Source organism: Typha angustifolia, chromosome 13 (genome assembly GCF_048772165.1).
Source record: "Typha angustifolia cultivar Huaian chromosome 13, ASM4877216v1, whole genome shotgun sequence".
Classification (NCBI taxonomy): domain Eukaryota; kingdom Viridiplantae; phylum Streptophyta; class Magnoliopsida; order Poales; family Typhaceae; genus Typha; species Typha angustifolia.
In genome coordinates, this window is record NC_133251.1 from 15,160,534 (window position 1) to 15,184,458 (window position 23,925).

General features: G+C 36.3%; 4 protein-coding genes across 5 annotated transcripts; 2 read left to right on the forward strand and 2 right to left on the reverse strand.

Annotated features, from left to right (window-relative positions):
* Positions 1 to 446: 446 nt before the first annotated feature.
* Positions 447 to 5,461, reverse strand: LOC140773335 (serine/threonine protein phosphatase 2A 59 kDa regulatory subunit B' eta isoform-like). Of its 2 annotated transcripts, none has more exons than XM_073115831.1 (3): positions 5,312 to 5,461; positions 3,431 to 5,166; positions 447 to 1,188 (listed from the first exon to the last, which is right to left on the reverse strand). In XM_073115831.1, the coding sequence occupies exons 2-3, from the start codon at positions 4,628 to 4,630 to the stop codon at positions 880 to 882; spliced, it is 1,509 nt and encodes a 502-aa protein (XP_072971932.1). In that variant the 5' UTR covers positions 4,631 to 5,166; positions 5,312 to 5,461; the 3' UTR covers positions 447 to 879. The 2 variants fall into 2 exon arrangements, with proteins under 2 accessions (XP_072971932.1, XP_072971933.1); XM_073115832.1 differs by having other exon boundaries at positions 3,431 to 5,109; positions 5,312 to 5,441.
* A 108-nt stretch (positions 5,462 to 5,569) lies between these two features.
* On the forward strand, positions 5,570 to 7,307 carry LOC140773337 (uncharacterized). The gene is made up of 3 exons (XM_073115833.1): positions 5,570 to 5,800; positions 5,880 to 6,001; positions 7,014 to 7,307. Exons 1-3 carry the CDS (start codon positions 5,685 to 5,687, stop codon positions 7,031 to 7,033), a joined length of 258 nt encoding a protein of 85 aa, XP_072971934.1. The 5' UTR covers positions 5,570 to 5,684; the 3' UTR covers positions 7,034 to 7,307.
* Positions 7,308 to 10,339: 3,032 nt separating this feature from the next.
* LOC140773835 (ribosome production factor 2 homolog) lies at positions 10,340 to 13,182 on the reverse strand. The gene is made up of 7 exons (XM_073116602.1): positions 13,052 to 13,182; positions 12,684 to 12,757; positions 12,398 to 12,601; positions 11,505 to 11,750; positions 11,185 to 11,421; positions 10,903 to 10,968; positions 10,340 to 10,815 (listed from the first exon to the last, which is right to left on the reverse strand). The coding sequence occupies exons 2-7, from the start codon at positions 12,747 to 12,749 to the stop codon at positions 10,696 to 10,698; spliced, it is 939 nt and encodes a 312-aa protein (XP_072972703.1). The 5' UTR covers positions 12,750 to 12,757; positions 13,052 to 13,182; the 3' UTR covers positions 10,340 to 10,695.
* A 2,994-nt stretch (positions 13,183 to 16,176) lies between these two features.
* On the forward strand, positions 16,177 to 20,220 carry LOC140773747 (glyceraldehyde-3-phosphate dehydrogenase 2, cytosolic). The gene is made up of 12 exons (XM_073116464.1): positions 16,177 to 16,311; positions 16,419 to 16,442; positions 16,526 to 16,626; positions 16,851 to 16,966; positions 17,043 to 17,142; positions 18,237 to 18,383; positions 18,475 to 18,535; positions 18,629 to 18,726; positions 19,255 to 19,397; positions 19,560 to 19,643; positions 19,811 to 19,900; positions 19,984 to 20,220. Exons 1-12 carry the CDS (start codon positions 16,308 to 16,310, stop codon positions 20,027 to 20,029), a joined length of 1,014 nt encoding a protein of 337 aa, XP_072972565.1. The 5' UTR covers positions 16,177 to 16,307; the 3' UTR covers positions 20,030 to 20,220.
* The last annotated feature ends 3,705 nt before the right edge of the window (positions 20,221 to 23,925 follow it).

The window sequence follows — 23,925 nt, forward strand, 5'->3', positions numbered from 1 at the left end:
CCTCTAATCCATGCCATTCTTTGATTCCATTCTTATTTTATTAAGAATCAGGGTTCAAACTGCAAGTTTCACTTAGTTTTCCCCCTTTGTTTTAATTTTGCTTGCCAAATGATAGGTATTTTTTTTTAGTACAAATGGAGGGGAAATATCAGTCGTCATGATATTATGGAAGGTGGAAAATAGATGGTGCGAAACAAAATAGGTTACAGTAGAGGGTAAGAAATAGAACAATTCCGATATTATAATTCCTGAACTCTGCTCTTTATTTTTTTTTTTCTAAGCAGTATTCTGACTTACTGAGGGTTTGAAATGAAAATATGCCAACCATTCATTGATTCATGCTAGTTGAGACTAAAATCCTGAATAATTATTTATCAGAGCAACAAGGGCACCAACTAGATTAGAACCACAACATACATGCAACATGAAACCTAATTGAGACACTCTAAGAAAAAATATTCGTTCATTAAGCATCAAATATTTATAATAGGCGAAGATCGACAAATAAATACTGCTCCATTGGAACTCCAATAAACCATAACCAATTACAGAACAGGCAAATTGATGGAAGTTTAGCCAAAGTTTTTAAAGGCATCAACCTTTACTGTGTGGGAAATTAATTTCTGCCCTTTTCCACTAATATAGCTGCTGAACGGCAAGGCTTATATATCTCCCGAGCCTTTTCAGATCTCTCATGTTTGGCATGCTTTCAAATACCTCCTATATACAGTTCAATCATGTACAATGTTCATGGATCCTCTAGGCGTTGATTCAATCAGCACAACTCATAACAAGAGGTAAGTCGTGATGTCTTTGAATTACCAAACAGAATGTTGCGCAGAAGCTTGGCAGACGATGTCATGGGAAACAGGCACAGCCTCAACTACTTGTAGTTCTTGAAGATGCCATTTCTTCTAGTCGCTTCCATATTGCCTCCCGTTGTGAATCCATTGTGTTTACCTTGGCTTCATCTTCTATAAACTTCGTCAAGCACTCCTCAAACAGCTCAGGATCACGATCAGAGAATATCTTGCGGACATTCAGTGTGAGACTTTGGACAGCTTTATTCCAATGATTTATATTTCGCTCCAAAGCTGGGAAAATCAGAGGTAATATAACCTTGTGGTTTTGTTTGATTAAATTTTCAATATGATCATTGTTCCACAAGAACAATGCTCTCTCTGCCACCTGCAGAAATGCAGCAGAGTTATATACCATATATTCTAAAGAGCACTTAAAATGAAAAAAATTATGCGCATCAACAACTACAACTTCATGATCAAGCAATGAAACCACTTTTTCAGTTTTATGTCTTGATAGTAAACATCAAGTTCGTGCTTATTATCACTCAATGAAAGATCTAAATTAAAGAAAAATTAGTAAATTGGCAGAATGATCACCCATTATTATTATCAATAGATAGATGAGCTTCTACTTGATGAAATTTCTTCATTGCCTTCGCACTTGATTGTAGTTATTTACCTGCTTAATATATTAATTTCCACACCTTAATTTAGTACTTACAAACTAGTTTGGATTCTTCTGAACTACCTAAATGAAAACCAGGAGCTTCCTTCAGCTTGTAGACATGATCTTCTTTGAAAGTCCGTCACCACAGGACCCTTGAGATTGCCAAAGAACAACAACTACAATTGTGTTGATTGATTGCAACATAGCGTGCATCAATAACTCACAGTTTGTTTCTATCTTATTAAAAGAGGACCATATGAAGTATCATGATTTCATGCTCCTCCTGCTGAGCTAACTAAACATGAAGGCAACAGGGCCTCTATTTCATCATCATTTCCAACAGTTTGGGGTAACTAAGAGTGTAACTCAAAGATGTGAAGGCCCCAAAGAATCCACAATTTTCATTACCATATATCAACCTGACATCAATCCTCTAGAGAGTGGTGCCAGATTAAATCAACCAACAGAGAGGAACTTGGGACAAAAGCTAAAGGCTCAGTTGGCAAGTAGAGTAATCTACCTTCTTAATTGTAGTTTAGACTCATGCAACCTCAGACAAACCCTCCAAGAAGCCATAGATCCTGAGGTAGGCAGTGTCATCTTTCCTAATTTTCATTATTAAGTAGATTCAGGTTTATTGATAATGTTCAATTTAGGGATTTTTAATCTCTAAGGTGTGATCATTTCTAGTTACATTATTAGTTAGGTTATTACTCTGTTTTAAACTTTTAGTCAATTTAAGATAAAAAGTTAGTCCATGATGTTAAGGTTGTTCAGATCGCAGCAAATCAAAAGATTGATCAAGATTTAATTTATAAATGATTCTTAAACTTTTTAGAGTATCCGCCTACCCTTCATTCTCTTTATACAAAACAATTACTCATTAAGCCATATTTGCACACTCAATGCCTTAAGAATACCAGGAAGTATACTACTTATTCACTAAAAAGTTAAAACTCAACCTAAACCCATAGGACTCTAAGCTAACTAATGTTCACTATTTAAAGAAATTACTGCTAAAGAAAAACAGGTAGAATCACAAATCCGAAAATCATAAAATAAAAAGGGAAAAACAAAAGTCTGATTCCAATTCCAAAAATCTCACCTAAATAAGACCAGAGACCAAAATTCACATGCAATCAATTAATAAGAACAGAACTGATAACATTCGATTTAATAAAGAACTATATAATAAAACAGTTGCGTGGAGGAGTGAAGCATATAAACAACCCATAATAGCTCAGACTAATGACTAGTTGTTTTCGATGTTTAGACAACAACATGGAGAAAAGAATAATCCTTGATGGACGAGAACTAAGTCCCAGTCCCAGTACTTTCTTTATCTTGTTCTATGCTTCAACAAGAAAGGAGCCAATTAATATTGCAAGTAGAATAAAGCAGTTCAGACCAAATACAGAAGGAAAAATGTAATCCTAGGTTGCAACTATCTACTTAATGTGGATCAATATTCAGTTAATTAGGAAACAACATGCGTGACTGAAGGGGAAGATGTATGATATGCCTGGCATTTAGAACAACTACAGCTGTGAACCTCATTAAATAAATTGTATGAATATCATCTGTCATCATAGAGGAAATGTTCCAAGAACATGGTTTAGTCAAAACACCATCTGTCAACATATAACAAAGATCCTGCTACGCTTACCAGAGATATGTTTAAAGTTGCAATAGTGTTAAAAAAACAGATAGCAAATAAAATGCTACTCTAATATAATATATTAGACAGTAAGGCATTTATTTATGTCGCACTCTGTGGACTGCAATTTTAAGATCTAAAAGTTCTGAGCAACACCAAAGGATGGCATTACGTAAAGTTGTAAAGAGAAAAATGTACCAAAAAGAATGAAGATAGAAATAGTAAAAAAAAAACTGCTTTTTGTCGTAAAAAAGAAAAAAAGATGAACTTTTCTACAAAAACTAGAGCCTACAATTCTCTTACCTGGAAGTGAGAACTATTCAAACATCGTGCAATCTGGCGGAAAAGTGGGACCATACATTTTTGGAATTCTGCATGCTGAGTGGCTTCCAAGATCTCCTCTAACTCCCCCAAGAACATCACTTCCTTTGAGCTATTTGTAATGGGCCAATATTTCAACAAGCCCCTTATAACGGTATCAGCAAGCTTGCAATCTTTCTCAACAAACTGAGTGATACAATAAGACAACTGCTGATGATACATGGGTATACACTTTGGCTTGTGAAGAGGGATCAACACCCGAACAAGGAAGAATTTGTGCTCTTCCTTAAGTGGTAAAGCAAATCCATTTATTATACTGCCTAAAATTTCCAAGAATTCAGCAATCCCATTGTGCTTTTCTGTTTCAAAGATAAACCTGTAAAAGATGTTGTTGATACTTTTCCTGATAAATGGCCTGTGCACCATAAATTTCCCATATATACGATGAAGTATCATCTTCAGATATTCCCGTTCTCTAGGGTCTTCAGAATCAAAGAGATCAAGAAGCCTAAGAAGGAAGGACTGATCGATGTATCTTTTGGCCAATTTCGCATCAGTCTCAGGAGATGAAACAAATCTCAAGAACAACTCATACACAATCTGTAGGTGAGACCATGCAGGGTCCATCACAGGTTCCTCCTCTTCTAAGTCAAAGGATGCCAAGACCTTATTCTCTCGAGGTGGGGAAGTAAGGGTTCTAAACAAGTTTATGGATACCATTTTGGTGACCTCTTGCATAATAATTTCAGGAAACTTCCCACTAGCCGAAGTGATATAATCAACAAGCTCCAGCAATGTTTGCCGCTTTATGTCCTTCTCCTTTGTATTCTTCATTGGATCGGTGAAGTCAAAGACCACACAACACAAATTCGACTTCCTGATGAACAGGTTTTGCTTCTCAGAGATGGGGACATCCTTAAAGCTTGGCAATGCTTCATAGGTAGAGGAGATGGAGTTACCATTTGAATTAACCGCTATAGGTTGCTTGATGGCATTATTCATCCCCGAATTTATGACAGAGCGTGGTTGACTACTTGGGTTAACCACCCTGTTACTTGGCAAATCCCCGCTCCTTGAACTGGAAGAAGGATTTGTTGATGAAGGACCTGCCCCACCAATTGAATCCTTGTCTCCCGATTTTGACGGCTTCCTTGGAAGCCGCCCTAATATTTGCTTAATCATGCTACAACAAAGGCAACTTAATTTGAGGAGGCTTTCAGATTTGCTCGACGATCAAGCCTTGCAGGCCGCAAATGCTACCGCTGCTATTCCATTGCACTTCTGATAGATTTGTCAAAATCTATAGCCAAATCCAAATCAAAGAGAAGGAAACCCCATCTCGTTAAAATGATTTGATCACGATAATACGGACGTCAAAATAAGTATTTCGGGCCTCCGATAACAACTTAAAGGCACACAGATTAGATAAAAGAACGCCTGCCTAATCCTCCACGACGGATTGGATCAGATAAATTGGACGAGCAACCACCTTATATTCTCCTCACTCTTCTCCGTAGTCCGAGAAGACAATCCACGAAACAGAACCCATAAGCCAAATCTACAGCAATCCGAAGACGGAGAGGCAGAGATCACACTATAAATCGACCGAAATTTCCCTCTTTGCACAGAAATCAATAGCCCTTGAAACCGAATCAAGAAACCTAAACGATCGGGAGCCAATTTGGAACGGTCAAGGTAAAATCTTTCGGGTCAAAAATCTATGACGAAAAAGAAGACCGATCAAAGTCAAAGAACTAGCAAAAGCTAAAAAAAGACCTCTCTAAAATAAAAAAGAAATCTTTTCTCCCCGAAGAGATTGGGAATTCCACATCGAGAAGAATGGAAAAGGTTCCGATTAGATACCTTTGGATCGCTCCCTTCTCTTTCCTCCGTTCGACGATTCCAAGAAAGGGGAGAGAGGAAAGGGAAGATCTCCGCTTCGGTTTGCAAATAGAGCAGTCGAACCGAAGAAATCTATCTCACTCCATTTTATGTACATAAAAAGTCGTAAGAATAATTCCCGTAAAGAAAGTAGGGAAGAGGATAAAAATAGAAAAATAGATGTAATCAGAGATATAGTACTTGCAAAATACCCCCTGTACCATACATATTTGCGAAATACTCCCGCATTATTTATTTTCTAGTCCATTTGGTCGGTTCCCCGGTTCGGCTAACCTTCCCGTTAGCGTTTAAGGGCGTCTTCTCCCAGAACAAACCAAAAGGCGTGGGAAAAAAGATGGCGTCGATCTCGAGATCCCCCGTCATCGCCGCCGTCAGATCGATTGCATTCCGATCCAAGGCCGTGCCCACCAAGCGCTCACATTCCAAGAGAGCAGCGCCTCTCTTTCGCAGGTGAAGCAAACGCCTCAAAATTCTAGCTTTTTAGTTTTGTTTGGTTTACGTCTAACTCCTTAGAGATGCCTTTCTCCAGATCGGTCGCGTCTTCTTTGGGAAGCGTCGAGTCCTTGATGCCACTCCACAGCGCCATTGCCTCTGCACGTCTCAGATCGTTCGTAGCCGTTGATTCCTCCTGCTGGAGCTGGCTCTCCCAAGGTAAATCATAAATGTTTATTCTTTCCCAAACCTTTTGTGTTGTAAAAGCTAAATGTTAGTGCCTTTTTGTGGCTTCCAATTGTTTTGTGAAGTTTGGGTGACCAGTTCTGGTGAAGAACTAAGAAATAATGGTGCTTTTTAGAAAAGAAACTGATTTCATAACTAAATATTGATTGATTTATTTTTTTTCAGAACTCTTATGCTGCAAAAGCTAAAATTTGAAGCTTCTTTCTGGTCCTTAAACTTTAGAAGAATTTGTTTTCGAAGTCATGATGTGTTTCAAATAGTTGCTGATATTATAGATAACGATTGTTTTTTTCAGCATTTAGTAATTACAAGTGGTGAAATTATCAAATGTGCAATCTTTTGTTGCTTCTTATTGAAAGTCGGAACTTCATCTTTTGGTAATTCTGGTGATAGGTTTAAACAAGCGCATCTGACCATGGCTAGGAAGAGTGGGACAGCGAAGAGAAGACATTCCTTGTTGAATCATGATTGAATCCAAAACCATGTTAGATTAACTTCTCTTATAATTTACAGGACCTGATATGATATTCCACGGTCACATGTTGAAGAAATTAAGAACAATTAGTTTATATGTTCAGCTCTGCTGAAGCTGTTTTTGAAGTTGAAATTTCCTGATTTTGTTTCAGAGAATAATGAAGCTAATTTGTATTTCATGAATCAAAGCAGGTTTCTTGTTCATAATATTGTGCTATATTTGTATGTCATACATATGCATTCATTATGTGGTGTCTATCCCCAATTTCCAGTTTGAACATACATTCTGTTAGACATTAGTGATGATGAAGTCCTAGGACTTTTTTGAGTATATGGCTGGTGAATTTTCATCAATATTTTTAACAAACATTTTCCAGTTGGTATATATCCACCTTGATTCATTCTTGATTACTAACAAGGTTATATTGTATAGCCTATATGGAGTCGGGATGTCTATTCTATATGACATCATGGATGTTAAACCTAACTTGCTTTCTACTTTATGATATAGGACGTGCTTTGCCTTTATGACCAAAGTCTGGTGACTCTTTGCGTCGGCTATAGATTTCTAGAGCTTCTACTTCATTTTCCTGGAAGAATAAGAGATCCTGAACTGTCTTTGAGGAGCTAAAATACAAAGTTGTGTTCTTCGTTTCTAACTCTTGTAGCCTTCTTTTTATTTCCCTTGAGATGACATTTTGTGGTGGATGCTTATTTTGTAATACTCTTATGCACTTCTGTTCCTTTACAAGCATTAATAGATAACTTGCTACGCAATTCTATGCAAGCAAATTTGAATTACAAATGATGATTTATACCTTTATGGTGTATATAGTAGTCTAATATGATAATGTGTAAGCAGTTATATGCTAGGATTACTAGTAGAATGGTATTCTATGGATCTACCTTGGATTTATGGATATGGTATACTTTTTCTTCTAAAGAAGTTACATTACAAAGTTCCGGATCCAGGATTCTGTGTTCTAGAAAAGTGACAAGGCATTGAACCCCATCATAAGCTGGCAGGCTTTTTCATTGGCAGTTACATGCCTTATTGCAAGAAAAACTAATATTACTGTATGTGCAGCAAAATATTCTTGTTGGAACATGTATTAGGCAATATCTGCCTGGAAGACCAAATTCAGGTCAGATGGTTTAATTTCCTCTCTATTCTCTTCCCTCCCACTTGCCATGCTGTTCTCCTCCCTCCACTTCTCTTATCTTTTGCTTCTCTATATGAGACCACTAAGTCCTTCTCTTCTCTTTCTTCTATATGAAATCTAGGAGTCATTCTCTCCTCCTGTTTTAAGTGCTTTAAATTTTTTTGTAGCCAGATTTAGTGTAGTCGTGGGATTGTGTTGTCCAGCATACTTTTTGCATCAACTATACTTTTTGCCTCAAACAAACGCTTGTTCCTCGTTCATCGCTACTGACAGGTCTTAGTTGATTTTCCTTCCTTTAGCTACTAAGATGTTTCAGTTCGCTAAGTTTTAAAAGTCCAAAGAGCACAGACTAGCCGTGGAGCTTGGATACGGTTTCCCAATGAGGAGATCAAATTTTATTTCATTAGGCAGGATTTATGGATTTGAGGGAGGTCAAAATCAGAATCATGTCATAGCTCCAACTCTTATCCTCCATAATTTTCTTATTTCGTCTTACATATGGATACATTTGTCCTTCCTTAGATGTGCATATATCATCACTATCTGTTATGCACTCTATGTGAATCATCAACAGGAAACCTACACAGGTATAATTTGGCTTATATTCCGATAATGCTAGGACATCCCCTATTGCGGCTTTCTGGCACTCCAGAAAACAATAGAGTTCACATCATTTGGTGATCACTTCTCCTTGTTGCAGTAAAGATGATCCTCAGTATGTTGGTAGGAAGTAGCAGCACTGTAGGTAGTATTTTTAGAAATTTGGCAGCCCCAGACAGACTAATCTATTTTGTGAGGTAAAAGGTTTACTTCTTTTCTTATCTGAATTGAATTTGATTCTTATTAATTTATTATCTTACATAGAGGTTAAGTGATAAGGTGCAATTTTTCAACTTAAGTGAAAGTGAAAGTCCTGTGCTTCTTACCCACCAATGCTTGAAAGGTCAGTGTCCAACCTTTTCCTCTTATCTTTCTCAAACACACCCCATCATTCTCCTTTCTTTTCCTTTTCTCAGCACTCCATGTTCAAACATGATGTTGAAAATTTTGGACTCATACGTCACTGTGCTGTTTTGTCTCTTTCATATGCTATAGAAAAATTTATGATTCATTGCCTGTCATATTGCAATTGCGTATTCTATCAAACTTGATGAATAAAATGAATCACAAAAGGTAAGTTCAGTTTCTCTTCCACCTGCAATGAATGAAATTTGTAGAGTACAAATTAACCTTGGTTTCAGAAGCCATTCTATTCCTCCAGTTTGACTTGAAATGAATCATTGATACTATTATTATGGGATAGTTTTAACTTTTATGGATATATCAAGTCACAGAAGTCAGCTTGAAACTGCCAAAAAAGTAAATTGACCAAATGTTTTTTTAGCACAGATTAATTTTACTTTTGATGGGCCTCTTATCTTCTTTTATGTTCCTTGGCAAGGAACAAGGTAGTAAATAATTTTGAAATCTTATAAATTGGATTGTAGATAAAATAGGTACTCTGGACCTCAAAACTGTGGAAAAGCTGAAGGAATAAGTTCCTAGAGGTTATAAACTCACACGTCAAGGCACATGGAGAACTCCTGGACAAGAACAAGGACAAGCTATTGTCCATCATAACCATGCCAATTGGCACACATTTCAGGTGACAATCGTGAAACTCTTGATATTGAAACTTTTACTAGGGGATATGGTTTCTGTCATTTTACTCTACTGTGCTTCCAAGTGGCTTCTTTTGCACACACTATGTCCTCTATAAAGCTACTACTGTGTGAGATCTCTCAGTTCGGCAGCTCCCATGCAGAGAGATATCTCTTATTTCTTATAGAAACTTTGGTGCAAAGAAGGGATGGTGTACAATATGAAGAGGAGGCAAGAGAGAGAAGCAAAAGTGGTGAAGCTGCAATGCAACAAGGGAAAGGCTTGCAAGTTTAAGAGAAGCTGCTTCACTGAAGAGGAGGATGCTGCTTCCTCTGCTATCCTCCTCTTAGCTTGTATTGTTTGTGATCCTTCCTCCATTTAGATTTACATATCCGTATATAAATTGATACTTCTTCTACTTCATGGTTGGTGGTTGATTATATTACTGTTAGCTTCTTAGATATTAGTGAATTAGTACTTGTATTCTTTCTTTTCTCTTTTTTTTTCTTGGGAAAAATTGGTCGAGCCCAATTATATTGTTGAAAAAGTCATTTGGAAATGGACTTGGCAATACCTTTCTTCTTCCTTACCCTGTGGTAAGTTTATCTATGATGATCCAATGAAGAGATGTGATTATCTCTAGAACTGCTGCAAGATTAAATCCATCTTTTTTTATAAGCTTAAACTTGTAACTATATATGAAGATTACATGCATTGGAGCAGAAGTTTCTGAATTCAAATTTTGCAACAACTATCGATTCAAATCTCAAACTTAGGCTACATCCAATCTGTATTAGATTAAACTTTTGTGAAATATGGTGAATTAACAATAACCGCACTCAGCCAGACCATACAATTGATAGTAAATAAGAGAAACGACTCCACATAAACTCCTCTTATTTTTATGTTATTATCTCTGTATAGCATGGATCTGGTATTAGCTGGTAAAGCATGGGTAATATGAAACCCCTGCCCGGTTTTCAAAAGTTTATGCAAGAAGATCCATTCAATAAAACCAACAATATCAGAAAGTAGTTGTCAGTTGTCACATAAGATTTGCTCTTTAAAATGTAAGTTGGTAACCAAACATCTTATGCAACAAATAATAGGATTATGTCTGACAAAAATTATATAATTCTCACACAACCAGGAGGAAACTTGATACAACTGAAATAGAAATATAATTACTTCTGAATGAAACCACCTACTATTTCAATCTCTGTCAACATAAGTAAAATAACAAAGCAGGTAGCTTCTACTCTGTGGTGTCAAATCTTCGCATACTCTAACTTGAAAAGAGATATAGTGTAGCATCTGGGACCTCCCAACTGCCAAAAAAATTGCCTAAAATATGGCACAGGCTTGTTAGGATGATGCAACCTCTGACGGTCACTCAGGGTTTGTCTTTATCTTTTTTGATTTATCACTTCCAGCAGCCTTGTTTATCTTAGCCTCACGGCGTTCTCTCTTTAGTCCTTTTACAGTATTTGATAAAGGCATTCCTCCAACCTTCAAAAGCAAAACATGGGTTAATGTGATGCTATGAATTGCTACTGTTAGACTGGGTAAATGGAAAGATTTGTCTGAAATCTGAACCTGTTGGTCGGGCATGTAGATCTTGCCTACTTTACCCTGCACTACATCACTTGAAACATTCTTAACCTGCAGGTAAACATCAGCTATTATCCACGGCCAGATTTGCAATTTAAGTTTCCAGTATCAAATAAAAAGGCAAACAAGTTGCAATAATGCAACAAAAAGCAACTAAATGAAAAGGAGGAGTGCTTTCTTGATATTCTATTAACTTCTTAAGGATCTTGTTTGCACAAGTACGAAAGCAACTAAGAACTGTATAAGGTCCAAGGCTCTTATATTTACCTTCTTAGCCTGTTCAACAACCTTCATTGCTTCTTTCTTCAAACTCTCATTTGGAAGACGATGACGTCGAACTTTAAAGTCCATTGAGGGACCAACTTCTACCAATTCCATTTTAGGAATAGATGTGCCTGACTTCTTTAGCCGAAGAGCACAGTGCATAAAGACCACTGTAGAAGAAGAGATAGCTGTGCATACGAAAACCCTGTCTACACCAGCAAGATTTAGATTTTCCACCACCTGTACTAGCAAGGAAGGAAAATATTTACAATTTATTCGATGAATTAATTCAATGTTACTAACAATAATAACAAAAGACTGACCTCTCCTCTGAAAAGATCAAGCAGTACTTCCTTCAAGTGTTTTAACTCTTCAACACTCTCAAAACCTTCTCCTACGAAGGCAAAGAGAGGTTTCGACCCAATTTTTGGGCTCAGCTTCTTATCATATACAAATGACTCCATCGATCTATAGTTTTCCACTCCTACTTCAATAAGATCGTATATATGATGATCATAAGTCCTCCCAAGAACTAGATTGTCGGGCCTTTTCTTTGAATGTGAGCCAAACTGCAAAATTAAGACCTATTAGTTAGGAAAGTGAAAAGACCGAGCACATCCATTTTATGAAGAAATGGCATTTTCTAGATATAGATGGCTTTGATCTACAAGTTAAGCCTCTTTGTCTTCTGGTATGTCATCTAATATTAGCACCATGCAGTAAAATGCTCACAAAAAGAAGTCACGCTCGGAGAAGAATCACAACTTTCAAAAACAAAAACAAAAAAGATGGTCTTTATGTCTTAAAGTAGGACCTATGTATATGACAATGCATATTAAGAATAACAAAGCTACGATGAAAGGAAAAGATACACTAATAAGTGCGACTCTGTGAACCAATGTACTATCTTCTAGTACATTGGTTTGAGGCCGCACTTATTGGTTTAAGGTTATTAAGCTCTGAACCAAAAAAAAAAAACCATCGAGGGTCCGAAATCTCTGCTTCACTTATTGAATAAAATTTGTTTTCTTATTTGTTTGGCCTATAGCTGGAACATATCCATATGGAATAAACATAACAGAGATGCATCATCCAATGAAGAGGAAAGTAGAAAATAGAAGCAAGAAATAAGAGAATTCAAGAAGAGGATAATAAAAAAGATTGCACAACAGGAGATGGAACTACGAGCTTAATAACCTCTTCCTAATTTGCTTACCACAAAAAGGCTGCAGTCAGTTTTGAGAGAAAAGAACTCCAAAGATGTTTCTCCGCCACTTTCGAATGGCCTTACGCTATCGTTCTTCCTGGTATACTTTACGGCATTATCTCTCTTCAAGTGATATATATCACTCAACACTGAGTTCAAAATAGTGCCGGTCTTGTTACCATGAAGGATAAGTGTCTTCTTACCATTCTCAACCTACAAATGCATATAAAATGTGTTCAATGATCACATTATCTTCTGGTGTATGTTGGACAAAATTATTTAAGAAAATTCTTACAAGTTTTGGCGCACGCTTTACAAGCTCCCGCTTCCCTCGATGAGTCTTGGGGGTTCTTATTTGCATTTTATCAGCTACAGGCGTGAAAGAAGGCAATAAATTTAATTCATTTAGTTGTATTCATGCATTAGAAAGATATAATTATGAAACAAAGAAAAAGAAGATTTTTGATGAAAATATAGTAGCTTTTCCCTGCTCCACAGATGATGAAATCGACAATTACAAGCTACTAGATGTAATCGAGCATGCTTTATTCTCTAAAGAACGAGGGAATAGACAAATAGGCAGACTTGAAACTTCTCCAAAGAATTCCTGCAATAATCGCCTCAAAGGCCAAAGAAGGTAGAAAGAGAGGAATAGGAAGAGACCTGTCTCGCGGTTTATGCTGCGGGGAGTTGGGACGACGCCGGCTGCCCTCACGAGAACGAGAGAGAGGAGGACGAGGAGGGGAGTAGGACGCGAGATCGAGTGAGCCTTCCCAACTAGGGTTTAGTTGACAGGATCTTTTCATTTAACACCCTAGCTTTTGTGTTTATTTTATTTCACTTCCAAATCATACTGCTTGCATACTTGGTATGTCTTTTTCGAAATTATTAAAACGTAGGGGGGTCAAGTTAAGAATAATCAAAAGATCGGATGCATATGGAATAAAAACGTAATGCAGGGTGTGAAATATAAAAATTCCTTCATCTAACGGCTGGCTAATGGATCGGGGATCGGGGATCGGGATCCAGAATAACTTCAGATTGATCAAAAGAGTCCACTGGGAGCATCTACGAGAAACAAAAACGATCTTTCACATTCTTTCTTTTCTTTTTTCCTCTGTATATAAAATTATTTGTGTGTTTTCACAATGTTTCCACACTTGTACAACATTTTGAAGCAAAGATTTCAATAACCTTTATATCTCCATTTTTATAAACCCCAAATTCATAGGTAATAACAGAGGATCTTGGTTTTTTCTTTTCTTTTTCCTAAAAAAACTAGTCGATTGACTAATTCATTCTATTGAACATTTGCCTAGAATTGTAAATTTTGCTGGCGAGCGAGCCGCTAGGTTTTCATTTCTACTAATATAGTATATTATTAAAAATGCAAATTTTGATATGCAAAGCTATTTGCCAATTCGGAGAGTTTGGAGAAGGATTGTTGATTATAGTGACTAAGGTCTGGTAGTCACAGAAGATCTAAATCTTCTTGCCATTAGCCAACCTGCTTGCCTCCTTGATCGCAAAGAGAGTTACAAATTCCTTATAAATTATGTTTCTGACGGTAGTTTGGAAAAATGTCAATCACTCATGAGTTAGAATTATACCATAAAGTATTTGACCATCCTACAATGTCTCCCTCGTTAGAGATAGGATGATAAATGAAAGAGTCAAGACTGACGGAGACAAATGTGAGATGGGTTTTCAAAGGGGTTCACGATGAGGTACTCAAAGATTGAGACCGCCGTGCAAAGCATGCCGTGAGGGGCTTGGTCTTTCTCCTTGAAAGCAAAATTTGTTTGTGCATCTTTAGATAGACCGGAGAATAATAAAATTGTATGGTAATAAGCCTTTTTCATAAATATTGTGGCATAGGTGGACTAGCCCTTCATCCAGTTTGAAAAAGAGTCTGCTTTCATTTGGAAGCCAAGCTTTGCTTTGAAACTAGACCACTCTCGCCGCAACCGAGGATGATGTTCTACCATTTCTTCCAAAAAGTAACCAAATTGACTTCTTGTATTGTGTATTATAAAATATATATATGTGTTTATAGATTATTTATATATCCAAATTAAATAATGAATGAGCCTATCATGATTCAAATTCAATACAATTCCAAATAAAAAATAGGCCAGGTCCAAATAAATTTAGTCGATTCCAGTATGAGAGAATTCAATTCATTCACTCCATTTGGAAATGAAGTTTCATTGTTTTAAAAGTAATCAAACCGAAATGAAAGGCATAATTTAGTTGGTTGGAATGAGTTAGAAATTCGTTTTTATTATGTTCATCTTTTTTCTCTTCTTATCTTGCCAATGAACTTTAGTAAAGATGTAAGCTAGCGTTATTTGAATTTCTGGATAGCCTATTTGAATGTGAAATATGGTACCTTATAAATGTGTTAAGAAAAACTAAATGCTTGATTGTAATATGAGTTAATAATGATGAATTATTATTTTTGTTTTAACATAAAATAATGGTTCCTAAACTATAATTTAACTTTATCATTAAACTGTTTTAATTTTGATACTCTAAATAAGATTTAGGGAGAAGTAGCTATTAACCATGTTTTTAGAGAAACTGAGATTTGGAATCAGAACCCTAAGAAACCCCTTAAATCCAATTCAAATGGAACCAATATATTAATATCCAATTTTAAGATTTTAAAAAAGCTTACTTAAATGACAAATAAATTACATCAAAAAAACTTAGCCTCAAATCTTCGGATTTCACTACATACATTGAATCTAACCTCAAATCATCCCTCCAAATAAATTAAAACCAATTAAAATTTCATGACTTAATAATTACAAACAACAGATGTGATTATAAAAAAGTAGAATTCCAAACTAAATACGAAATCCAATGTCAACGAGGCGGACCGAACTCACGATGCAACGTTAAGCTATTTAAGATTATTATTATTATTATTTATAATATTCTAACAAAAAAAATTCTCTTGACCTCACAATTATCTCTGCGACGAGATTCCCTATCTCCAGTGGACCAGACCGTAGCTCGGATAAGGACAGAGATAAGATCTGGACCGTCCAAAGGAAAATCGGTTAATCCGACATCGAGGGGGTCATTTTCGTAATATTGTGACAGGTAGCCCGACAAGCAGATTCAAACCCATGGGCGGCCGGTCGTAACTTCGCCGCAGACTCGGCGGTCGCATTTCAAAGTCTAAACCCGTCCACGAGACCCAGAAGCCTCTAGAACCGGCTCGATTCGCTCGTTATTCCTGGGGTGCTCTCGTAATTACTTTCGAACTATAAGGGTGCTTTTCTCGCCGCTCGTCCACCTTTGCCGGTTCCACTTGCTACGATGCTGGTCCCAAGCGTCACGTCGCAACCCCCTATGACATCCGACTATCCGAGTTTCTAATAAAGTACCATAAAATACGCCTGTGGATCTCTTTAACGAAAAGCTTTCTCTCTCTTAATTGGCTGAAAGAAAGTATACGCACCCAATAGTTTCTCACCACGTAGGTGAGGGACGATATTTATTATAGACATTTGATCGTAGAAGAAGCGGTTATATATATATATTTTCCTCATCGCTAATATGCCGACACCTCATCTTAAAATTTTCTAGAACTCAGCGACGTGGCGGAATATTCGACGGTATAAGGTAGGGCAGGAGGAATATCATCGACCTGGGCCTTGCCACGTTGCTGACGTTACAGAGGAGTTTGTGGAGGAGTTGGGTAGCGCATCTTTTTTTTTTTTGGGTTCATTTTATAGCTATTAACTTATTCGAAAAGAGAGCCCCTCAGAAAAGTCGTCCTCTCTCTGCCTTTATTAAGTGAAGGCTTAAACCCTTCCTTTCTCGCGTTTCTTCTCTATTTTAAGTCCCCGAGCTGTTTGAACTCTATTCTCGCTTCTTCTCGATCTAACTCTTATTTACTATCACCATGGGTAACTCTTTGATGATTTCTCTATCTCTATCCGCGATCTATAGTTCTCACCGTTTATCTTCCAAACTGATTTTTTTTTGTTTTTTTGTTCAACCCTTTTTGGTGCAGGCAAGATCAAGATCGGTATCAACGGTAGGTTTCTGCGATATATTACGATTTTGGTTTGATCTCAGATAGATCTTGTTTTCATGTTTTATTTGGTTTGATTTGATTAGGATTTGGAAGGATCGGACGTTTGGTTGCTAGGGTTGCTCTCCAAAGCGAGGATGTGGAGCTCGTAGCCGTTAATGATCCATTTATTACCACTGATTACATGGTGCGATGCTCCTCCTCCTTTGATCTAGTTCCTATTACTGTAGATCTACAGATCTGAATGGTCAGATTAGCTATTATTTAAAAAAGAAATTTGACAGTAGTCTGAGTCCGAATTGGCAAGTTGGATATAATAGTACTTCGGATTGTTTGATTAGTAGTAGTTATTCTCAACCTATGCATGTACCATCAATTATTTATTTGCTCGTTTTCTTGTGTAATTTGTAGACATATATGTTCAAGTATGATACCGTGCACGGTAAATGGAAGCACCATGAGATCAAGGTGAAGGATTCCAAGACTCTTCTCTTTGGCGAGAAAGAAGTCACTGTTTTTGGCGTTAGGTAGGTCAATTCTTGCCTTCTCTTTTTGATGTTGTTATAGTATTATGAGAGTCATAGTGGGCATTGATTTTATTAGGAACCCGGAGGAGATTCCATGGGGTGAAACCGGTGCTGACTATGTTGTTGAGTCCACTGGTGTCTTCACTGACAAAGAAAAAGCTGCTGCGCACTTGAAGGTATCTTGATTCATTTCTCTAATTATTAGCTGTGATAGATTGGTGAGCGTGCTAGGTTTTTTTTTTTTTTTTTTTTTGATATCTGTCATATAGATTATGTTGAGTATATCTTGTTTTGCTTTCCTGAAGTTAGAATTACATCTGAGTTTTGCTTTATGATGCAATGATGCATTTTCTGGATGCTGAAATGCTTTATCTAGTTCATGAGTTGTCTGTACTATTGTAAAGATTTCTTTTCAGAAGCCCCTGTTGCTGCTTGATTCATAGAATTATGGTCTTTCCTTCTCTTTCTTCCTTCATAGGTTTTTTGGTGCAGTAAATGAAATAAATTCTGGATTCTAAGTGGTTCAGTGATTTGCTTGTTCCAAGTTTGTTGCTTTATTAAGAAATGCAAGAGCTGCAGTTTTGGAGCAAACGATCAAGTATTTATATTGTTAAGAGTTACTAATATTCATATATAAAATATTACAAATATAGAGACAGGTGCTACTATTACTAGGAGATCATATTTGCTTGTTCCAAGTTTGTTGCTTTATTAAGAAATGCAAGAGCTGCAGTTTTGGAGCAAACGATCAAGTATTTATATTGTTAAGAGATACTAATATTCATATGTAAAATATTACAAATATAGAGACAGGTGCTACTATTACTAGGAGATCATATAGTGGTTTCGGTTGATCATGTGTTATTTACATATTTCTGTTATGTGTATTTTACTATTTAGAATTAAATTAAGAAAATTATTTTGTTTTTGTATAAATTAACACTCTTTGCAAACTGTATGTCTATGCCAACAGATAGCACGCTGTCATTTCATCTATTTGATTATTTTGATGCATATATCACATTATTATATCCTCAAACAATACTGAAGTCTTAAATTGGTTTTATGTTAGTTTCTTTTCTCGCAACTGATGCAAATACAATATCCATGAAGTTTTTGTTTTACATTTTTACAAAAACAAAACTTAATCTGCTTCTTCATACATATTCATGTTCAACATATCTCAAATGTGCTAATTTGCCAAATCCACCTCTGACTGGATTGTGAAGATTTTTTTTTAATTTTTTTTCTTAATGCCTGTAAATAACAGGGCGGTGCCAAGAAGGTGATCATTTCTGCTCCTAGCAAAGACGCTCCAATGTTTGTAGTTGGTGTGAATGAGCATGAGTACAAGTCCGACATTAACATTGTCTCCAATGCTAGCTGCACCACTAACTGTCTTGCTCCCCTAGCCAAGGTACTTTTTGTCCCTCTCATATCCATTTTCTTTCTCAACTGCTTCTCTTTGATGCATTATTAATCTATTGGGAATTTTCAAATTTTGGCAGGTCATTAATGATAGGTTTGGGATTGTTGAGGCTTTGATGACCACAGTGCATGCCATCACTGGTAAGTTTTCACCTAAACTAACTTTCAATATGGCACCCTTTAAGTATCCTAAAAAAGGCTAACGTATGGTTTCTGCTCCGTTTTATGTGTCAGCCACTCAGAAGACTGTTGATGGACCATCTAGCAAGGACTGGAGAGGTGGTCGAGCTGCAAGTTTTAACATTATTCCCAGTAGCACTGGTGCTGCAAAGGTACTTCCACTAGCTTTATACTTAAATAATTAGGGGCAACTCATCAGGCTATCCATTTATTGATTATGGTTTGAGGTTATTTTAAAGAGCAGTGCATTCAGTTGATAGAGCCACTTGAATTAAGTTCGAAAGAATTCCATTTCTTAAGATTCATCTTCTTTCATGGGTTTGAAATCTATAATCTTGGCTTTTGGAAAGATTGAATCAATTTCTTATTACTGTGCCTTTTCCTTTAGTCAGATAATTAAATGTTGCTTAAAGTTGTTATGTTCTTTTCCTAAGAGTAGCAGGCTAGTGTAAACAATGTAGGTAAGTGGAGAAAATATTTATCTGCCCTCGTGATGAAAATTTTATCCATTCTATGCTATTTTAGTATGTTCTTCAAGTAAAGTCCTACCATATCTCTTTTATTTTAATTGCCCACATGTTCCTTCATTTGGAGCATCTTCAAGTTACCCACTTGATAATTTTTGGGTTACTGGCTGGAAATTTGCGATATCTGACCTCCCCCCATATCTACCTGTGCAGGCTGTTGGCAAGGTGCTTCCTTCTTTGAATGGCAAACTGACCGGTATGGCTTTCCGTGTTCCAACTGTAGATGTGTCTGTCGTTGACCTCACCGTCAGACTTGAGAAATCAGCCACCTATGAGCAGATTAAGGCTGCTATTAAGTAAGTGTTAGGCATTCAAATCAGCAGTCACCAATGAATGTGTTAGCTTCATCAATGGAGTGCTTCCTTTTTTGTAATTACAGATGCTATCTTAGTACCCTTACGGGCTTATGGCACTTCTTGTAAAAGGTCATACATATAAATTATTGCATTTTTCTGCAGGGAAGAGTCCGAGGGAAAGCTTAAAGGGATTTTGGGGTATGTTGATGAAGACTTGGTTTCTACCGATTTTATTGGTGACAGCAGGTACTTTCTTATGAGTTGCTCTCACATTGCTGATTGTTTGGTTACTGACTTTACAGTTTCCATGAATTTTGCATTTGTGGTTCACAATTTTTTTGTTCATTTTACATATATGTTGCAGATAGTGAACATTGTTATCTATTCTATTTTTTCTTTCGTCTCTCTCGTAGGTCAAGCATTTTTGATGCCAAGGCTGGAATTGCTCTGAATGATAACTTTGTCAAGCTTGTCTCTTGGTATGACAACGAGTGGGGCTACAGGTAATTCTTTGTCGATTGGCACAAAAAATTAGCCGTAGTTGTTCATGTTTCTTAATATAATTTTTGATCAATGCCTTGTGCAGCTCTCGTGTCATTGACTTGATACGCCACATTCACACTGCCAAGTGAAAGGGATCCCTCGTCGTCCGGTGAGTCGTGACTCGTGTTAGGTTGCTGCTGTATGTGTTGTGTTTATGTTGAGAATAAATGTTGACGACGTTAAAGTCACTACGTTTTCCCGGGTGCTCTACTTTGAGTATGAGCTTTGTTTGTTATCCCAGTTCTGTAGAACCTAATACGAAGAAACTTCGGTAGCCTTATTTTGCTTGAGTTGGACAAGTTATTGCTTAGAGCTTCACATATATTTTCCATGACAACTTCGGTATGATGTTTATACTTGGGATTGATTTTATTGGTGATCAGAATATCCCAGAAATCTTGCCGAGTTATGCAAAAACTGGTTTAAGTTATCAGACAGGTAGCAAAACGTGTCTTCGTTTAATGTGATCGATGTTGTAACGATGTGACGACATTTGAAAGGTCCTTAAGTTATTGCTTGACTTGGCTGGGTTTAAATGATGGCCCAAATGCCCTCGCTTGTGTGGCGAATAGATGCGAGGGGAATTTGGTGCGTTCGAACATTCTATAATTCTATTTTGGGACGAAATAACTTTTGTTTTTTTTAATAAAAATATGATTTCTAAAATATTGAAAATTGTCTATGATATCTTATTAATTTGGTTGTATATATTTTCACTCTTATCGTTTCCTTAGAGAAAGAACACGTTGAGGAAGAAGAGTCTATTAGGAATTCCCTCACCCATACAATCTTTTGGGAAAGAAAATCTTGGGAGGGTCTTCTTTAATTTAGTAAACGGGTTAGGCTTTACTAACGGGTATAAATATTTACGGATATATTAGTAATTTGAGTACTTCAGGTTATTTTAATTCCAAGGTCGTTTAGTTTCTGTGACCTAAACTAACTCAATTTAGGTAAATAAAAAAAAAAGTAATTAATAAAAATAATATAAAAAAGAGGAAGCGAAGTAAACTTTTCCTGTTCTTACATAACGCGAGTTCATCTGTTTATTGCATTTCAAAGTTGTAGCAGCACCAAAGGTTTGCAATACTGCTAGGCTACTTTACGTTATATACTGACGGTCTGGCTGTCCTTTGTTTCAGTGGAACAGGACCACGGCTGTCCGTTAAAAAATTAAAATAAAATAAACCTATAACTGGTGTACGATAAACAAATAATTCTTTTCTTTTTGATTTTCTAATGTATGCTTTCAGTTCTTCGTTTCTCTCATGGATCTTCTTATTAGCTTCTTTCAAATGGGATAGGGTCTTTGCAACTCTTGCCGACCTCGAAATAATTCCATCATCATAGGAGCAATCTTGTGCGCAAATGAGGGCTACAAACAAATGTAGAAATATTATAATAGGGTACGGGCTGCAGAGGTGTACGAGGAGGATGAAACTATCTGGGCTCGAGTCTGGGTTCAAGTTTAAATTTGAGGTCCACGGAGCAGCGAGTCAGAACGGATCACGTTAAAAGGAAATTAGGCTCAACGGATTGAGTCTAATTATATTATTTGGTTATTTGGTTTAGTTAGAGTCTTGGTAGATTAGGATTTTATTTAATTAGTTAAATCATGTGCAGTTTTAGAGAAATATTCGTATAATATTCTACATATATCCAGATAATATCGAACCAGTTGTATAATGTCGCAAACTTCCAAATCTACAACTTTAATATTCATGATTTCTCCAAATTCGGTATCTATTTGTGATAAAACGAAAGGTTAATCCGAGAAGATAAGGAAGACTGATTTTGTTGATTTGTTAGGTTTTAACTTAGTTGTTGATTTGTTAGAGTTATTTAATTAAGTTGATGATTCGCTAGGGTGAGCCTCTCTATATATGTGGAGGAAACCTTAATTGAAGTATGATGATGATAATGATTACTGGAATTGGCTTCAGGCTTATCTCCTTATCTACTTAACTCTAGCTATTGGTGCCCTCTCCCACCTCCCTTCTTTTATTGTCCAAGTCTTTGGTCCTCTTCCAGCTTCTAACTACCCTCTTTAATAATAATTTCTTTCCCTTCACACTAAGAACTAAATCCAGCATCTATCTAGTCATTAGTGGACTATCAAACCAGTAATTTAGTTACTGTATAGTGTACCTTTTTATTTTCATTTAATGCACATTTCACGCAGTCATCAATGCCTCTAAATGTGGCTTCCCAGCTGTGTCTTGACTTTGATTTTTAGCATCAAGTAAACCATTTATTACGCAGTCATCAATGCCTCTAAATGTTTAAATTAATGTTTGCTCATTTGCTCAGATTTGAGATAGTCAAAACTGCATCTTAATATATATATATATATATATATATATATATATATATATATATATATATATATATATAATGTAACATTCGTCCATATGCGGAGAAGTGGAAATGATATGTTATACATAGTCTTAGATAGTTAGATACACATATTTATTTCATTCTATTCTTGTTTCTAGTTTTTGTTTAATTTCAATTTGGCTCTTGCCCAGAAAGTCATGTAACGATGTAAACAAGTACATGGCAACTAAAATCCCACAGATTTAATCTTTATCACAAGTCTCTCTTATCTCTCTCTCTCTCTCTCTCTCTCTCTCTATATATATATATTGAGTCTAAATTCTGAAAAGCATTTCTGCCTGTAGAAAAACTTTCAACATTGTGAGGTATCAGCCAAAGAAAGGCAGCTGCAATCACTTTCTTCAATGTAAAACGAAGAAATTCTGGAGCCTCTCTTCCCTAAATGTATTCCTTTCACGCAAGCACTTGTAAGAGTTGAAAGAGAGACCACCCAATTGGATCTTTGTCAATTATGACGACAGGAATGAGTTTGGTTTGCTTTGCTAACCTTTATGCCAGGAAAGTTCTATGTACTTGTTTAAATAATTGACAATAGAATTCTTCTTAAACTATTTATTTGACTCATGATGCTGTTTGTGAAGTCACGGATAGAAAGATAAGTTGACCGAGAGAGTTGCTTACGAAAAAAATCCAACAAGCTACTCGCAAAAAACTATGCACAATAGTGATGGAGTTTGTAGAAGCTCAAGATATAATTAACCATCTAAAATGATACTTTTAATAACACAAATTTTGAAAATAATATCAAAAAAGAGTCAATTGGAATCATAGTAAGTATGGCTGACAGACTTAGATACAAGTCACAAATGCTTAGCCGCGGATTTAAAGCTTGGTTGACTGTCTCTCTCTCTCTTTGTCCCAGTAGAAGACAAGTCTAGACGACTTGTATGACACTGCCAGCATGCAATTGCAAGGAAGAGAATGGGGAATGGAGAATAATGGATGGAAGGGCATATGACATGACATGATAGATGCTTACTTTGTTGTTATGTCTCTGTCTGTTAGCCTCCAAGTCTTTGGTCTTCCTCCACCATTTGCAATTGCTTAGAAATTGGGTTTTTTTGATAGATACACTATAAATCTTTTTTCTTTTTTCTTTGAATAAAATAATTTTGGGGCCTCAAATTTTGTTCCGTACTCATATTTAGAAACTAAAATCATCAGTAATTATGTGGATATGGATTTTATTTTTCTTCTTCTGAAGGAAAGTGATGCTGAACTTTGAGAAGAAAAGAAAAGTCTTCTCTTTTTTCTTGTTTTTCTCCTCCTTAAGTTATTAGATATTTAATAGTTATTCAAATCTTATTTAGTTTTAGTTAGTTGGAATAAATTTCTCTTTCCCCCCCTATTTTCTTAGTCAAAATTCAAATTGAGTTTGGATAAGGTACAAATTTATTATTGTTTAATCTTGTTATACTAATTAGCATCATGTACTAAATGCATCTCTAATGATTAAAATAACATTGCCATAATTGTGGAGCAGTAGCCCAAATGTCCATATCCATATCTCTTTTGACATTTGAGATACCATAATCTAACTCTAAAACTTTCTCCTAGATTCTAGTTTGAAGAAGTATGAACAAAGCCA

Excerpts from the sequence above, each read along its gene's own strand:
- LOC140773335 (XM_073115831.1), bottom strand. The coding sequence starts at position 4,630 with ATGATTAAGCAAATATTAGGGCGGCTTCCAAGGAAGCCGTCAAAATCG. Across the intron at positions 1,189-3,430 it reads TGAATAGTTCTCACTTCCAG|GTGGCAGAGAGAGCATTGTT; the intron begins GTAAGAGAATTG and ends GCATTTCTGCAG.
- LOC140773337 (XM_073115833.1), top strand. The coding sequence starts at position 5,685 with ATGGCGTCGATCTCGAGATCCCCCGTCATCGCCGCCGTCAGATCGATT. Across the intron at positions 5,801-5,879 it reads GCAGCGCCTCTCTTTCGCAG|ATCGGTCGCGTCTTCTTTGG; the intron begins GTGAAGCAAACG and ends GCCTTTCTCCAG. Across the intron at positions 6,002-7,013 it reads CTGGAGCTGGCTCTCCCAAG|GACGTGCTTTGCCTTTATGA; the intron begins GTAAATCATAAA and ends TTTATGATATAG.
- LOC140773835 (XM_073116602.1), bottom strand. The coding sequence starts at position 12,749 with ATGCAAATAAGAACCCCCAAGACTCATCGAGGGAAGCGGGAGCTTGTA. Across the intron at positions 11,751-12,397 it reads CTGACTGCAGCCTTTTTGTG|TTTGGCTCACATTCAAAGAA; the intron begins GTAAGCAAATTA and ends TTAATTTTGCAG. Across the intron at positions 10,816-10,902 it reads TCTACATGCCCGACCAACAG|GTTGGAGGAATGCCTTTATC; the intron begins GTTCAGATTTCA and ends TTGCTTTTGAAG.
- LOC140773747 (XM_073116464.1), top strand. Across the intron at positions 18,536-18,628 it reads CACAGTGCATGCCATCACTG|CCACTCAGAAGACTGTTGAT; the intron begins GTAAGTTTTCAC and ends TTTATGTGTCAG. Across the intron at positions 19,901-19,983 it reads GACAACGAGTGGGGCTACAG|CTCTCGTGTCATTGACTTGA; the intron begins GTAATTCTTTGT and ends TGCCTTGTGCAG.